Source organism: Pleurodeles waltl, chromosome 4_1 (genome assembly GCF_031143425.1).
Source record: "Pleurodeles waltl isolate 20211129_DDA chromosome 4_1, aPleWal1.hap1.20221129, whole genome shotgun sequence".
Lineage (NCBI taxonomy): Eukaryota > Metazoa > Chordata > Amphibia > Caudata > Salamandridae > Pleurodeles > Pleurodeles waltl.
Genome location: NC_090442.1, coordinates 1,011,406,319 through 1,011,423,300, shown reverse-complemented (window position 1 = coordinate 1,011,423,300; position 16,982 = coordinate 1,011,406,319). Strand labels below are relative to the sequence as shown.

General features: G+C 41.8%; 1 protein-coding gene across 1 annotated transcript in view; it reads right to left on the bottom strand.

Annotated features, from left to right (window-relative positions):
• The window catches only part of WASL (WASP like actin nucleation promoting factor), a 299,023-nt gene that overhangs the window by 192,329 nt on the left and 89,712 nt on the right, over nucleotides 1-16,982 (bottom strand). The window contains exon 3 of the mRNA XM_069229876.1: nucleotides 11,419-11,505. Coding sequence (XP_069085977.1) covers nucleotides 11,419-11,505 — 87 coding nt within the window. The remainder of the gene's footprint in view (nucleotides 1-11,418; nucleotides 11,506-16,982) is intronic.

Sequence of the window (16,982 nt, the reverse complement as noted above, 5' to 3'; positions counted from 1 at the left end):
TCAAGGGTGACTACGAGCACTGATTACTCGATGCTGAATGAGGTGTCAAAGTATATTTTGGTACCTTTGTCAAGGGAGTTTTTCTGTGCCAAAGAAGCCTGTGGCTTGTGCTGCAGTTTTGGTGCAAGGGGTTGGTCCACTATCAGTTCCAAGGCCTTCTGTCAGTGCCGATCATAGCCCACAGGAAGACGTGGGCCAACAGCCTGAAGATTGGCTTTGGGAGTCAATGCACACCCCCTACTGGGGTCGGTGTGCAGCTTCTATACTTTTGTCAGTGAGCAACTGGTGGAAGGAAGGGTGTACTCATGCTCTTACCATTGCCACCTTATTGTGTTTAAAGGACTTCCTGGTCCTCTGCTACCGACTCAAAGCTAAATTGGAGAGGCTGGTCTTCTGAGGGTGCGGCCTCTGGCTCCTCCTTGGTGTCTTGTTACCCAAAAATGTCAGAAGGGTGTTCGTCCAGTTGGTCATCCATTTTGCACTTATCAAGTCGCCAATTGTTCCGCTACCTCAAAGGGAATCTTTTAGTGGAACACAAGGCAGCCAGAACAAGTGGCCTCATCATGCTCCAGCAAAAGACAGAGGTTGCAGGCCTGGTGGTGGTTGGTCCAAGGATACGTGGATTGACACTGAGGAGAACATTGAAAAAGAGTGATTGTCATCACTGAATCCTAGTTCTTGGAGAAGAAAACACAGAAGATGAAGCACTAGGCCCATGAGGAGCGTCAAGTGGAAAAACAGGTCTCCAAGCCAGATGGAGGCTGCAACAGGAAGAAAACTGAAGCAGATGCAGATTGTTTGTGCCAACAGGACATGACAAACTGTAAGAGTCCGGCGCAAACACCACAAGGCGTCGACCTGGAGCCCAATCGGTAACACATACGAAACAGGTGGAGGAAAAAAAAAAACTTTGAAAAAAAAAAAAACATCTAACAATGGGGCCAGTGCCCATGCACATTACCAGCCACAGCACAGTCACTAGACTTTAACTTGAAAGACTTCTTCAACGAAAATCAAGTTGCACGTGTCCGAGGCAAACACTAGATGGCAGGAGTATGCAGTGCATGAGTATCTACAGCTGTATATGCCTCAAACAAACTATTACTCAGTTCCAATATTCTCAAGCCGTCACGTCATCTCAGTCTTATGCAAGCACTTGGTGTCCTATGTAGGCACCATTTTTAAAAGGTGTTTAAAAACTGGAACTAGCAAAAATAAAAGATGGCAATATGGTTAGAGTGAGCACAGAACTTTTATGACATGCTGAGGACTATACATTTACCGATATTTTGGCGAATTACTTGGTAGTGTACAGTAAGAGGCAGTTCTCATAGTTAGAATTTAGGTTTCAGCTTGCAATTTATTTGAAAATCTAGTGTATTATTTTTCTCCTTCCAAGATTGCAGTTACATTTTGACTAGAAATAACTTGCTTTTGTTAGTTCCGTTTTTTTAACGCATTTTAAAATTTGGCCCTCACACGTGATGCCACGGACATGCATGCAAAAGACTGAAATTATGTGACTGCTGGATAATATCAGAAGTGAGTAATAACTTTTCCTACTCTTTTGGCAGTGGCTATATGCCACTTGATAAAGTGGTTAACTCTTGAGCATGTTATTTTAACTGAGGCTATGGGAACACAAGGTGGCTCTCAATATAGCACCCACTCATTTACTTATGAGGGTTATTTTCTACATGCTGATGAGACCTTGTTGAACCGTGATATTGTGTTGTGCGCCCTGGCTCTGTTTTTTTAAATTATAAATATGTTTTGTATGTAAAAGATTTTTTTTTTTTTTTAAACACAAATACCATTATATGAAGATTTGATTCTTACACACTGGAACTCATCAGCAGCGTTCATTTGGAATAATTAGCAGGTTGGGTCCAAATATGTGAGTAGAAACAGCACAGTTTTGATGTCAGGAAACTTTGCAGCTTCTTACAATTTAGTGCTTTAGATCATATGGGACGAGAATGGATTCATATACATTTTTCTTGTTAGGTAACTGATATCAATTGGAGCTGCATGCATTCTGAAACGGTGTGCACTATGGGTGATGTTCAATTCTCGCTGATACGTGGTGGTCGCTATCATGGTTATACTCTGGTGATGGCTATATCCTGGATATAGCTTTAGTTTTGTCTTTTACTCTGTACTTTTGGAATTTTAGACCCAGTTACTTTTTTGAACCATTACCTTACAGTGGAAGACTAGAAAACTCCGGTGGTTAAGAAGTATTTTCGAAAGGTGTGTCTAAGGTTGCACGCTCCACTATAGGAGTGCTTGGTTGGAAGCATGTTGATTTGGAGTGTGGCCTATGTAGGAAGTGTCTCCGTGTCGATTCTCATTGAAATCTGCATATAAATATATATATACACACACAAACACCATAAATATGCATTAGACATAAATACACATATCCCCACGAACGAAAACATGCAGCAAACGGAGCAGACACGAAAACCATCAACTGGTTGATGTGACATGTACAACAACAGATTAATTTACTGAGGAAGACCTTAAAACATAATATAATCGAAAAAAAGTGAGCGATAAGAATAAAAACTCTAACTTGGAAGCATAAGCAGCTCTTCCTAACATGGCGATAGTCAACATGACAGCTGCTTAACAGCCATCCTTCTTAAATGTGGTTGCCCCTAGTACAGTACACAAAGTAGTACAATACACTACTCCAAGAAGTTCACTAAACTTAAATCAGCTTTTTCCGTTACCACGAGTGTTCACTGTCGAACACACAAACAAATGTGCACAGAACGTTTTCTCGAAATAAAGCCTACCTCACGACTCAGAAGTTTGAAATGTCTTAAAGTACGGAATCATACCAGGATTCTTCTCTGCCAGCGTTAAAAATAAGTCCCACGAACCTGTGGCTAACACTCCAGGCACCAACGGCTTGTTTAGCTTGGAGCCAGGCGGTTACACGCGTAACAGGTTTATTGTAGTTACAGCTAAATCGAAAGTGTCCAGTGCAACCACATCCCACAAGGGCCTGGGTGTCGAGGCTGCTTTTGTTCCCTGTGGTACACACTTGTTCCCCAACTGACACAAACGGAATACATGGACTGAACATAACACCCCTTTACATGAAGGTCAGAGATGCATGCAGACAGGGAAAAGGCACAACATAAAGCCAAGGTGCATGTTGCGCAGGTGTGAATCCGAGCATAGAAGACTATTAGAAGAAAAAAAATGAGTAAAATGTGATTAGACGTGTGCCAACCAACTAATTAACAAGGAGAACCGAGCCAAGGGTCTGGCGCACATCTTAGAACCCGTGCACGAGCCGAGCTCTGGAAATGTTTGCTATGTAAATCATACATCAAAGATCACACTTAATAAAGTCACTTCCAAATTCAAAAATGTTTATTTCTTCAACATGTGGAAGCTTTGACATAAATAAGTCACACTAAAGAACTGCACTGAGAAGCACTTTATCAAAAGTGATAGTTTTTAAACAGTTAACTATAAGTGAACTAAGAGAAAGGACAATTCTCATGTAAACCCTGTTCCTGTCCCAGATGATCATAGACAACATTATAGTCAATTAAATTAAACACAATAGGTTTTTGTATAACTGGTATTCTGAATTCACACATTTGTAACTGCTTTCATATGTGATAATAATGAAGGAAAAAAAGTATTTTGGTGAAATAAAATATTTGCCCAAGATCACACAATTTAAGTGGGGAAGCTGTGATTTTCCAAGTTTTCTGATTTCACTTTGAACAAATCAGCCAGTAAATGGCTATCTGTCTTTCCTTGTGCTTAAGTTTTGTTTTAACTTGTTTGGGCACTTTTCTGCAGTTTTTAGGTTGAGCCTTGGCAGTGCGCATTCGCAGTCTTTGAGACCTGCTGTATTCCCTCGGTGAAGTTTGTACATACCACACAGCTTTTTACTGGTCATTTCGGTTGCCTTTTGAAATTCCTTTGTTTTGCTTGGTGAATTCTTACCAAGCCCCACCTTTTGGCTGTTTTCTTCCCACCCTGGAGACTGCCCTTTCTTCATGGATCCTTTCGCTAGTAGCCATATGTTTTCACACACTGTTTTTTAGGGTCGAGCCTGCGTTGCATGTGCTCGAGTATGCGTATCGCATCGAGACGCTGTAGTAGTTAGAAAAGGGCTCAGAGCCCTGTCGACGTCACGTCAGTTTTTCTCATGGGCTTGCCTATTAAAATCTGCTTGCTTTCATTAGTCAAGGCATGCATACGTCATGCCTTTTCCGGTGGCTAGCCCTCCTCGAGCGCAGCGACCAAGTACAGAAAACATGCGAGGCTCGCTGTTTTCTGTCCGGCTCTTGGATTACTTTTTCTCTAATTTACTAGCGCGATTTCGCTTGGCAGAAGCCGAGCGCTTTACATAGTTAATTGCACTTTTTCAGGTTAGGTACATAAATGCACTCTTGCCGATAGGTGAAAAGTCAGGTTAGGAGTTTACAACGCGATCAGCTCTAACATGAGCAAACCCGAGACCCGTTGCATTGCAAATGCTTGTTTGTTTAGCTTCTGTCGTCCCTTTGAAGTTGGCAATCTGAATCCTGTCTCGTCTAACCGGAGTTTTAGGAGTGCAAAGCTTGCCTCCTATGGATCAGAGCACTAACTGCTCCATTATTTATATTATTTTGTTGGGAAAAAAAAACACAGGCACCAACCTCACTGAGTGTTTTAATAGCACAGAAATTCAGGGCCAAACGTACCCTGCAGTTCCCTGGGGCCGCTCTGCACGCCGTTGCCGCTTCTTGGGCTCTGTGGGCAAGACCATCAGAGGAGGAGGGGGGGGGGTAGTGTACAGCTGGGCTGTTCTGCGGACTTCAGTCTTTGTCTCCTTTGTTCTCAGAGATCTCATGCAGGTAAAAGCTGCTCCATTGTGTTAAACCCTTCCGTGATTTTCCAGAGCCGTCTAAAGCAGGCCGGTGTACCAAGTCACTCTTGGTTACTCAGCGAGTTGGTTAAGTTTTGCAACATTTCTCCTGGTAATTCTTAAATGCATAATGATAAGGGGCAGATTAGATTCTTCCTGGTGGTGGACTGACTGGTGCACTACCCTGATCACTGGGTCAGCTGAAGCCATCGCCTCAAAATGTCTGGGAGCCCTGTTGAGGCTGAAATGGCTGTTTTATGAGGTACCCCTGCCAGAGTTGCAGAAGGAACGAAATGGTTGATGCAGCTGGCATCATGAAGCAGAAATGGGCAAAGAACTCACTATGGCACTGCTTTCTTTGAAAGGCTCCAGAGCAGAATCCACTTTGCCCCCAAAAAGGTGATTACCATTGAATGAATGTCCATAAGGTATGGTTAGACATAGTCTGAGAAATCTGTTGATCCCAACCAGGCACGGTGATGGATGGAGACACTAGTGTCAATTGCTCGCCAAATGAAGTCCCTAAACACAACAGGTAGTGATTTTTGTGGCATTGCAGCCCTACTGTGTGACCAGGGTCAAGACTGGGCAAAGGTCTTCCTGAAAATCTGGGAGGAATTGAGGCACAAATTCTCAGACAGCATGGGACTCATGGCCTAACCGGCGACTGAAGGACCAAACTGGTAGAAGAAAATACCCTTTCTCAAAGATCTCTACTCTTTTAGAATCACTATCCATCGGAGTAGTTGAAGATACATTTTGGTTTGTCTGACTGGTGGAAGCTTACGCCATAAATCTCTCAGTCACTGGCAATTCACTGAGGGACCAGAGGTTCCATCCAGGGCCTAAAGAAGGTGTTGATGAGGGTCTCACTAAAGGACAATAGAGGTTAAGTATTGGTCTGCAGGAGAACTCCTGTAAAAACATTAGTCTTCACCTCTAAGGGTGGGAGATAGAGGTCGATAATCACCACTGCAAAGGAGACTCTTCGATGGAAGGACCTAGAGGTGAGACTGGGCCAGTGTCAGGGGAGGTACTGAGGCATCCTGCAGGTCCTCAGACTACTTTTCTTTGTGGTAGGGTTGTTCTAATTCATACCCCGCATCATATTATTTGCCAGAGTCCGTCCCAAACAAGAATGTAGTGTTTTAGACATGTGCAGAACTCTGATGTTATACAGCTCGAAGGAATAATGGCTTTGGTTCAATGGACACAGAGCACTGAACTTGGTTTAGGTCAGGACAGAGCAGACTCTGGGTCGGAGAGCACAATGGGGTGTGCCGCCTTTTCCTGCATTTACAGAGTGGGCATCAGCATTGACGTCCTGGGAACTAGAGCAGAGCGTGGAGCCTGAGATGGATACGGCATGAACACATGGAGTGGTCCAGCAAAAGGGTCAGATGGTCCAACTGGTGCTAAGGATGAATGTGCCATTGGTGTCCCAGATGGAGGGCCTCTTCGCTCCACGGGGCCAAAAAGCAGGCCAGAGTGAGTCAGAAGGGAACAGAAGAGTCGCAAAATGACCTTGCGGAACTCTAGGATCTGTCTCAGAGTCAGACTGCCCAGAAACTCTAGTTGTACTGGGACAGGTTGGAATAGGCTTCAACGCTGACGGACTTCAAGAGCGAAATTAAGAGGCATGGTCATGCGCCCTTGAGCCTTCACAGGTGTACACAGTGTCAGGAAAGGGCGGAGTCCCACTTGGACTTACGTTTTTTCTTGAACTTACCTGAGGATTGAGAGTGAAACAAAAACAGACTTCAGGACTGGCACAGAAACCAACCTTTGCATATGGACCAGACATGTTGCAGGGTATTCCGGTGCTGGGCAATGTACAACCTCAGAGTTTGAATGGCCTTTGGATTCATTGATGCACAATTTCTGCAGGCCTTAAGAGTTGTGCATGACCCAGAGCGCACCACAGGCAAGCCTGCTGAGAATCTGTCAGACATTTGCCTGCAACAGTTCTTACAAGGTTTAACCCTGATATCTTGGGAGGTCACATTTCTTTTGCATACTGTACAATTCTAAAGATGAATTGGTCTCTAAGAGAGGACAGGTAGCTCCAGATATGTATCTGGTGGTGCAGAGGAAAGGAACTGAAGACTGCCTGCAGGAGTAGTGCCTATATTGGGTCCACACCTCACTTCTGGAGCAGATCGGCATCTGTGCAGAGCCGCACAGCGCCACCTGCAGGGAGGCAGAGGTATTGCTGAAAAGTGTCCAGATCCAGTCAGAAGCTAGGTGAGGAATCAGAAGTTCGAAGTCTCTACCAGAATCTGTCCTGTCAGGGTAGTGTCATGGAGCTCCTCAGCAAGAGAACTAGGCTGCAACAGAGCTGTGGATTTCTTTAGCTTTAGACAGTGTTTTCAGATCTCATTACTGATGTAAGTGTTTTGAATATTCATATTTGAAATGGAATCTGTGTGTGAATATTGTGTATGCTGTACTGTGTGAAACACTTTGCTGCAGACTGACTGACTGTGGAGGCTGAGGCAGACTAGAGAGTGTATGCAATATATTCAGCTACACGCTCTACAGTCAGAAGTTCCAAAATTGCCACTTTCAGGGCGTACCATAAGAGTAGTCGGAGTAGCAAACCAGTACTTGACAAATCCGATTACAGATCCGGTGCAGGTTGAGATTAGCAACTTCCAGGGTCTGCATAAGTTTGTGGTCTGCGATTCAAGTCCTGTATCCCTACTGGGAAGAGACTTACTGTGCAAAACGAAATGTTCAATTACCTATACCAATGATGGCATTGAGGTGCAGACAAACAGTGATTATGAAGGGGATGATGGTCAGTTCTCAGAGTTAGAGACAGGAACTGCGAATGAAGATTACCCTTTGATAACATTGTTCCCGATGCTTACAGTGACTGACTTCCCCGCAGAGTTACAAGGAACGGTGACAGAGAAAGTGTAGGATTTGACAGGAAAAGAAGTGGGACTGATAAAAGGAGTAGAACCAGTTAAAGTGCAAGTAAAGCCAAATGTAGTGTTTCCCCAGGTGCCGCAGTACCATATGGCACAAGATGTCCTTATTCAGGTGTCGCAAATAATTGCAGACTTTGTAAAACAGGGAGTCCTGAAGGAAGTATTGAGCAGCCCATGTAATTCACAGATAATGGGTCTCAAAAAGCCTTGTGGGAAGGTTCGAATTGTTCAGGACTTGAGGAAAATAAACAAGATTGTTGTAAAGTGTTACCCCATAGTGCCGAACCCAGCAGTGATCATGTTTCAGGTTCCGTGCGATGCTGAATGGTTCACCGTTGTAGACTTGTCACAAGCTTTCTTTTCGGTGCCTCTTCATGAGGACAGACAGTTTTTATTCAGTTTCAAATTCCTGGACAAGGTGCAGATTTGAAGGAACCTGGAGTGTGGGAGAAATTAGGAAAAGGAATTGCCAGAGTAGGGAGCTGGGTTAGCAATATTTGGAATTGGGTTCTTGCAAAAATATTAGGGGGTCTATTAATTGTTCTGGCCTGTTTATTAGGATTATGGGGAGCCTGCAAAATTAATGATAAAATTAAAAGAGATTGGACAAAGAGGAATAAAAAGAACGAAGAAAGTGAAAGGGAGAAAATGCTTAATGAAATTTGGGAAAGTTCACACAAGGGACAAGATGTTGAAATGCGCATTATGCGCAAGGTGAAAAATTAAAGTGAAAGGTCAAAGGGAAAGGTTTGTGTGATGACAAACGTCATCAGAGGAGGGACTGAGAGAGCGTAGCTTATATAATCTATATTAACATAAAATGTTTATGGATTAGTGTGTGATAATGCCGCATAAAAACTGTATTAGTAATTTTGCCTGGATGTGCACCTGAAATGTGACCACAGGGAGTGGCCAGCAATGCATACGTAGACTAATAATGATGACTAAAATGTTTATATTATGTTTAAATAAGTTTGTACTAATGATTGCGTTATTAAATCTGTGCTGAAATCCTCATATGCCTTAAGTTAGCATGAGCCGAAGCTTAGCTGCTTGGCTCTCATATTAAATGTATTTTTCTATCATGCAGTGTGCTGACTCACAAAAGGACATGACCCCGTGTGTATTTTTTTCCCTTCAAACTAAAAGATGAATGTAACCATGCTAGATCCGTTCCCATGACTTTTCCTTGCTTGTAGAATAAGTGTTAAAACAAAATGAAACAGTGTAGATTAATGTAATGTACAAGGTCATTCAAAGCGGTGAAGACAATGGAGCTACTGACCAAAAGATGTGCAAAGAATTACAGAAAGATGAAATCATACCGGACGTGCCGCCTCTGAGGACATCAATTATGGGGACCAATAACATTTTGTAAAATAATAAGGGGTGAAGAGTTAGATGACCTAATGTGTTTCCTGATAGGCTAAAGATAGTGGGGTATAAAAAATGTCCAATAGAATTTTGGGGGAATGTACCACGAAAAAGGGATAAAAACCCATGACGCAGGGAGTCATTTGGAATTAGGTAGGGAATGCTATTGATTTTATTCAGAAACTGTCACTCTGTTTGGTGACTTACTTGGTTTTACTGAAACCATCCTTGTCCTTAGATTGCCCATTTACACTTTACCTCCTTATGAGGGAAGTGCCCTCTTGTCCCAGAGCTGAGTTCTGACAGATGGCGATTGACTGATGTCCTGAGGATGAAGACTGATCCTGTGTGCTGACCTAATCTCTGGAGGGTAATTATTACAATGCATTTGTAATTTGTCTGTTTGCTTTTTCTTTCTAGGTACCAACTGCTTACTTTTGATAGAGACCATAGTTAGATGTTTTCCAAATTGGTGTTCTAAATTGTTTTGCATGAAGCCCACATTCGAATGCTAATCAGTGGTTAGGACAGGTGTTCACCAAACTGACGCATTATAAACAAACGACTGAATCTATGCTTTGTTGAACTGACTCGTTAGCGATACTCTGCTAAATTGATCTATGTTCACCCCGTGTTATGTTCTGATGTTTGTGAATCTTGCTTTAATGAAATCTTAACAAAGCTGCCATATCGTAACTATGCTATTATGTTTCTTGGTTTTCAGATTGACGCACCTGTTATTAGACTTGTAAGCAAAAGGGAATAAAACTCATAAAATTCTACTAAACTGGTGTGGTTATTCATGACTGAAAGGTCATGGTAGTGTTTGAATTGATTAATGACTTTGACTAAAGTGAAATGTATTGTTGTGATAAATAGTGATGACATCATAGACGTCTTTATTGACATATTCATTAGCTATCTCGTCCTAAGGTCTCTCTCAACTGGGTCAAAAGATTCATTGGCCTAAAACGAGTCCTGGTGTGTATCAAATTATCCTAAAAGGATGCTTTATCAGGGGCATGGGGTAGGGTAACTGCTGAAGATTCCTATAATTAGGAAGAATAGAGTTGGTGGAAGCATATTCCACATTGCTGTGCCTGGACAAAGAAAGATTAGCATTAAATAGGGATGGGCCTCTTTAAGGTAACAGGGAAGGTATTCTCTTTTTTTTAAAATCACATATATAGGCAAACAAGAGCAACCCCTTGAACCATTTAATGAGTAATGGAATATACTTTTTCTAAGGTACAAGGATGACACGTGGCCAGATTTGAACAAATTACACAGGTTTACAAACCAAACAATTTTAATTTTTAAGGCATAATGCCAGATCAAAACATATAAAAATGATCTGCATTTACATAGGTACAAAAGAGGTTTTACAATACATACATTTAAATCCCACATAGCATGTGCTAATGAATACACACTCCTTCACCTTGCTTGCAGTACACACATGCGATACACACTTGGGATAAAGAAATGTGAGTGCTTGTAAACGTCAAGTTGAAATTCCTTATGCTGAGGTATTTGCTACGGACCCTATGTGGGATAAAAGGAAAACAGGCCCAGAGTGGAATTTCTATGCTATTCATAAGGGTTTTGTTGGAAAAAGCCTATGAGGACAGTCCAAGGAACGGGCCATTTAAGGGACGAAAAAACTGGTGGGTTCGTCTCTACAATTTGTGGTGTTCTCTCTAGGTTCAATGAATGGGGAGAGTATGTGGTCCTCCTTCGGAATGCGATGTTCGACCCACAGAGACTGGATGTGAGGGTCTTCATCTGGACAAAGGGTGCGTGATAATTTTCAATGACGTGTGTCCTTGAATGTATCAAAAAGCAGTGAAGTGCGTCGAAATGTCAGATACCCTCTGCTACTAGCTTGAGTCGTGGGATTAATGTACCCAGAACTCGGCTTGGTATTTTAAAATGTGGTTAAATGGCGGCCCCAGGCGAACAATCTGACTGAATCGCATGTGTGGTGACAGGACAGAAAAGCAGATCCGGATCAGTCCGAGTCTACTTGGCAACCTTTAACCTCCTGTTATGTGAAGAAGCAAGGTATTGCAGGAGGCAGAGAACGAGGAGAGGTCAATTCTTAAAGCAACTAAAACTATACATGTGAAACAAAGAGATGCACATCTTAAAAAGCCTATTCATGTTTCTGGGTGCACAGAATAGATATTTTTACTCAGTAAATAAATAATTACAGAGACTTACATCAGCAGCAAAGGTATGGAAATACACTCTAGGACAATTGTAAGTGAAATTTACATACAGCTCCTGTTCAAACAATTGTCTTCCTTCCTGAAAAACAAAAATCACAAGCATAAAAAATGGTGCTGCTACGCAAGTCAAGTACATCTTCTGATGCATGGGAAAAGAAATCCTGACAATTTTATGGAGAATTATTTCGCTTTTCTTTTCCAGCAGAGAAACTTAGCAAGTTAAACACAAAAAAAGAGGTAAACAGATAAATGTAAATTAACTAAACGTTTTCCGTTGAAAGAACATACTACTGTAAGGAAGTATGACAAAGGAGAAACTAGTTAATATGATCCATGGATTCTTTCCTTTCAATTAACATGGATTGTGAGTGAACTGCAAAGCTATAGTTTGAGTAAATTAAGTTACTTACCTAGGGTTCCCAGAGCACTGGTAAGGCGGGTTACCACCACTCACCACTATACCTACGTGGAGGATGGGACCCAAAAGCATAAACTGCTCAGGTCCTTAATTAACTACCATCTCCCCCAAGCCACCAGTGGATAGTATGTCTGAAGGAGGGCACATGCTTCTCGGCCTTCTTAGGCCATTTTCTGTGGCAACATTCTGTGTTGTCAGCCATTTATCTTTCTTTTCATCTTGGAAGTACTGGAGGAGGGTTACATACATCACCCCTAAAAAGGCAGCCCATAACCATTAACAATCAGGGCAGCCCATTACAATACGCCAATACTGGGAACTACTTATTCGCTTTCTTTCAAAGGGGTCTCATATTACATATTTAGAAGGTTTATTTCACAAAATGCAGTAGTATAAAAAAGAACGTCTCACAGGGATCTGTGCATATTAAACACTGCACAGGTTCGTATGAAATACCAGCATTATTTTACATGACCCTGTGATACATGGGTATCATAATCATATTAATAGTTTCACAAAACTCTGTACAGCTTTATCATTACCCATTCTTTAATAAACACATAACATTGCCAACACACTGTTCCCCGTTTGGAACAATTTTTCTAACTAAGTGCCCTGAAATAAACATGGAATATAAAATGCATGACCGTGAAGTGTCATTCTATATTGCTCTTTCGTTACTTACGTAACAGTTACCAGTCACTCTGCTTCAACCTCGGGGTTTATGATGGCAGCAGAATTGCAAGATCACAATATCACAAAGGACGATATTACACGGCTAAAGACTGTGTACTCTCTATTTTATATAAACACGTTTGCGAGTTTTATCAGACTAAGTGCGGTTTAAAAACAAATATTCAACAGGCAGAGTGTTCATCTGAACGTGTTTATCATTCCAGTCAAGACCTGCCTTACCTCAGAGACCGCCCTCGGCAACAGCAAATCTAAGCCCCCCTCACCTCATATCAAATCGGAGGCCGGGAGCAGGGTGAGAGAGAAAGGAGATGGACAGGTGAAAAGAAACAGAGGGAAACCAATGGACTAAGGGATGGTCACAAAAAGATTTAAAGAGAAACTAAAAGGTAACAAACGGGCGTCAGCATGGGATTTAAAAAAAATAAAAACTATTTGTTAAGTACGCTGGGCGAACTCATCAGCTGCAAGGTGCCCTTAGCCGGCCCAGCTCCCCCATGCCTAAAGCCGGCCCCAATTCCATTAAACACTGATTCCATCCAATAAGAGGGCTACAATAGCTTTCAGCCCCCACATATTTACAGGCGCAAAGCAGTATGCAATTTTTTTTAATCAGTAATATCTCGAAAAAGCTAGGCAAATCATCACAATTCTAATTAGAATCACTGATTGCTTAGCACCGTAGAACACTACCCTATTCGGGACAGTAAAGCTAAGTGAGGCTGAAACATTCAAAGTGCAATCAGGGCGTACTGACAGTTTTAACTCGCTTATCGCAGCGTCACAAATCTGACGACTTTTCAACAAATTACAGCCAATCTTAAGGAATTTAAAGGTGAGTACTCTAACTACAATGTAAAGGTATAATCTACTATCTCACTTCCAATTTTTAGTAAACAGTTCTGTTCAAAGTTTAAACTAAATGCCCTGAAATAAACATGAAGTGTAAAAAAAATAAAAAAAAATCCGTAGGAAGAGAGCCTAGTTTTCCTAACAAGTTACTAACGCCTTTTGACGAATCTGCACAAATCTTTCCAAAAAAACAACCCCGCCCTCCCCCCCAAAAAAGGTTTATCCACCTCATTACCTTCAGGGACATTTTTGCACTGATCTATCATGCGGAGGGCCAAGGTAAAAAGAGTGAGCTCCCAAAACTGATTTCCCATAGGAAGCTTTGCTCTCTGATAAAGAAAATAATGCCGAACGGAACTAAAGCAAATTTGGCAAAAAGTCAGAACATTTCTCAGAAACTGAGCTTTTTTTTTTTAAATGGTCTGACGTACATCTGTTTAACCATTTGAGAAATTAGCGTTAAGGCTTAAGTTGGGCATGACGGGATTAAAAAGGCAGGTATGTCTGCACTGTTGGTGTTCAGATAGTCTCTGATTGGCCAATTTAAAGGGGACTAATACATTCATAATGGCTAGACACAACATTAAAAATATGTTGTGGTAGCCATTAAAGGTACCAGGGGCATTGTCCCTCTGTTCCTGAAAATGAATTAAAAAACATACAAGGAGACGGAGTGAGCACATCCTGACCACCAGGGGCATGTGTGGGTTGTCCCCAAGAGACCCCCAACTCGGTTTCATTGGCCTAACCACAGCAAGGGCAACGTGTTGTGGCAGGCATTTCAGGACTAGGGGACATGGTCCCGGTTGGCAAGCATTGTAGTCAATGATAGGGTTTGAGGGTTACTAAAATGAGCATATATAAAGAGTGATAACAGATTTTAGTCACAATAGAAATTATTTGTTGGTGGTGTTGTACTCATTTTTGGAATTCTGGTGGATTGTCAGGTGATTCTATCCAGTGAAAAATGTTGACCCTTCTGGTAGGATTTGATGATACGTGTGACAGAAAACAGCTTTCTCTAATGATTTTCTCATAATGGCTAAAGAAGGAGCTCCAGAAGCAAAAAGAGTGAGAATTTATAGAAAACGTGTTCTATCCTTCTTAGCCATGTGAGAATAATTCTGATATTCCATGTGAAACATATATTTCCAACAGCAGCCTATCAGTTGATTTCCCGGTATTCAGCTGCTGCTTTCCACAGTGTTCTAATGAGCAACTAGTTCAGTAACATTCTGTAGTCATGGCAAAAGTGTCACACCTAGACTACAGTGAATGCACACATTTGGGTTTTTTTTTGGTAAAGATTAACTGCAGGTTCCTTACCTTAAAATATCCCCAGCCATCAGAATGGATCTGGAAAATCTTGAGTAGTATCTTCTGTATAACAGTAGGTGGCGCCATTGGTAGTGCTTTTTGAGTCATCCGCACCGGATATGATGTGTGCGTGCCTATTTCAGCACCAGTGCTGACATCAGTTTCTTTACGTGACTGTTTCTGAGCCAGAAGCACAGGGCCATGTCAGAAGGCTGATTTACCAGTGTGCTGAAACTAAGGGCCTGCAGGGCTGTTGGAAGACCAGGTCGCAGAAACGGTAAGGCTGGAAGGGTCAGTAACGAATCTGCAGCTAGACAGAGATGTTACCCAATAAGGCATTACTGAAGGTAAGTAACTTGTTCATCTGACAGAGATTACCAGACTTCTAGCCACAGATTCTTTACCTCAGAATAGATATCAAAACATTATCTACCTTGAGGTGGTCTGCTAACAGGTTCAGAACAAAAAGTCCTGGAGGAGCAAACAGGCAAAGTACCTTTCGAAAGTGTACAGTAGCTGTGTCTTTGGTTCCTGCAGTCCAGTAAAAAATAAACACTTTTGACTGGCCCGCCAGGTCCGAAAGGAATGCTACCAATGAAAGATATTGATTGCTTTTTCAAACGTATTGTGAAGGTCACTTTGCAATTGAACAAGCACAAGTATCTACTACCTGAAGATACGATTAGAACCACAAGAACAGGCTAATACGTCTTACCTACAATCCATATAAGACCAACTATTATACTGTTTCTGACATACACATCATCTTAGAATTCCTGTAATTCTGTGAAAAATCATACTTAAACAGCCTTGAAAATGACCCAGGCCTGCGCGCCACTGAGGGGTGCAATACGTACTGGCTGACCTAATTTCTCTGCTGCCTCCCAGTTAAATATAGGCTTTCATTTGTTTTCAACTGCGTCAAAATAAACATATGTGATGATTAGTACATAATCTCCGACCACTATTTTACTCAAGGAATATCACACCACATTTATTATTATTATTGATAACTGCTTACTTTATCTTACTCAAATATATTTTATAGTTGTGGGCATAGAGGTATTGCCCTGGTAGGGTGAGCAATCAAGATTGCCAAGGAACCAATAATAGTCAGCATGACTCCAGAACTATTAAACCCCTCCCCCAACGCCACTTACTTGCTAACTGTAGCACAAACTGCCTGAGGAAGCTCTTACGGATCTACGCTGATGCCACAGAAAGAGAAGAATTAATGCCAGAGTTGTGGGGCGGCAACTATATAGGTACTGTGCATATCACATCCAACATGTCCGACATGGAGCCGATTGGTGCCTTCTACCAGCGTGTAGGAGGTACTGTTCAAGATTTTCTAGATCCAATCTGACACCTGGAGAATATTCTAAGGTAAGTATCTGCGGCTAGAACTCTTTATCAGATATTATGGTTTAGTACAGCGTCCCCTTTCCACACCTTCTCAGTTGCTTAACAGTTCCCTAAATTTGCGCACATAGCTCTTTCATGGAAAGTTTCAGGGTCATCCCTCAAGTGGGGACTGAGAAAGAATAAATAAATAAATGAATTCATTAGTTAAGTAAAAATAAAGGAATTTCCAAAATGCATTTTCCCCATAAATTTTCCTATGGAAATTTGCATCAACAATACCGTAAAAATGGGTGCAATAAATTACAACAAATTTGGCACAAAGCTAGATCTTCCTCCAGAAAGCAAACTTTTTGTGATTTTGTGTAAATAGGTTATGTAATTTTGAAGAAATGAAGGCAAAAAATGTATGACTATTTCATGCCATGAATCTACCACAGTAGATACACAAGTTCAAGAACACGTTATGATTCAATGGCCACAATATGAAGGAAAAGTTGTGTCCACTATCTTAGCGCTCCAGAGTCATACAAAATAGAATAAAAGGGGGCAGGGTGAGGGTACCCTGACCCTTTGCCCTTGGAGGGGGAGGGAGGCAGAGGTCCCCAGAGACTTCCACCCTGGGGCCAAATAAAAAAATGCTTTGTGTGGAATTTAATGGATCCATGGATTCACAGTAAGGCCCAGTGCATCCCCGGAGTAATGACAGCTGATCCTTTAAAAAAAAAAAAGAAGGGCTGGGGGTATGAACGCCCACCCCCACACATCAATGGACAACTAAAACATTGAAATTCACTGAAAAATCTAATGGTTGTTCTGATTAGACTCTCACATATTGCACCACTCACAAGATGTTCAATAATTGCACTGATAACATCTCTAGTGACACCTGAAGTTACATAATTGAGAATACT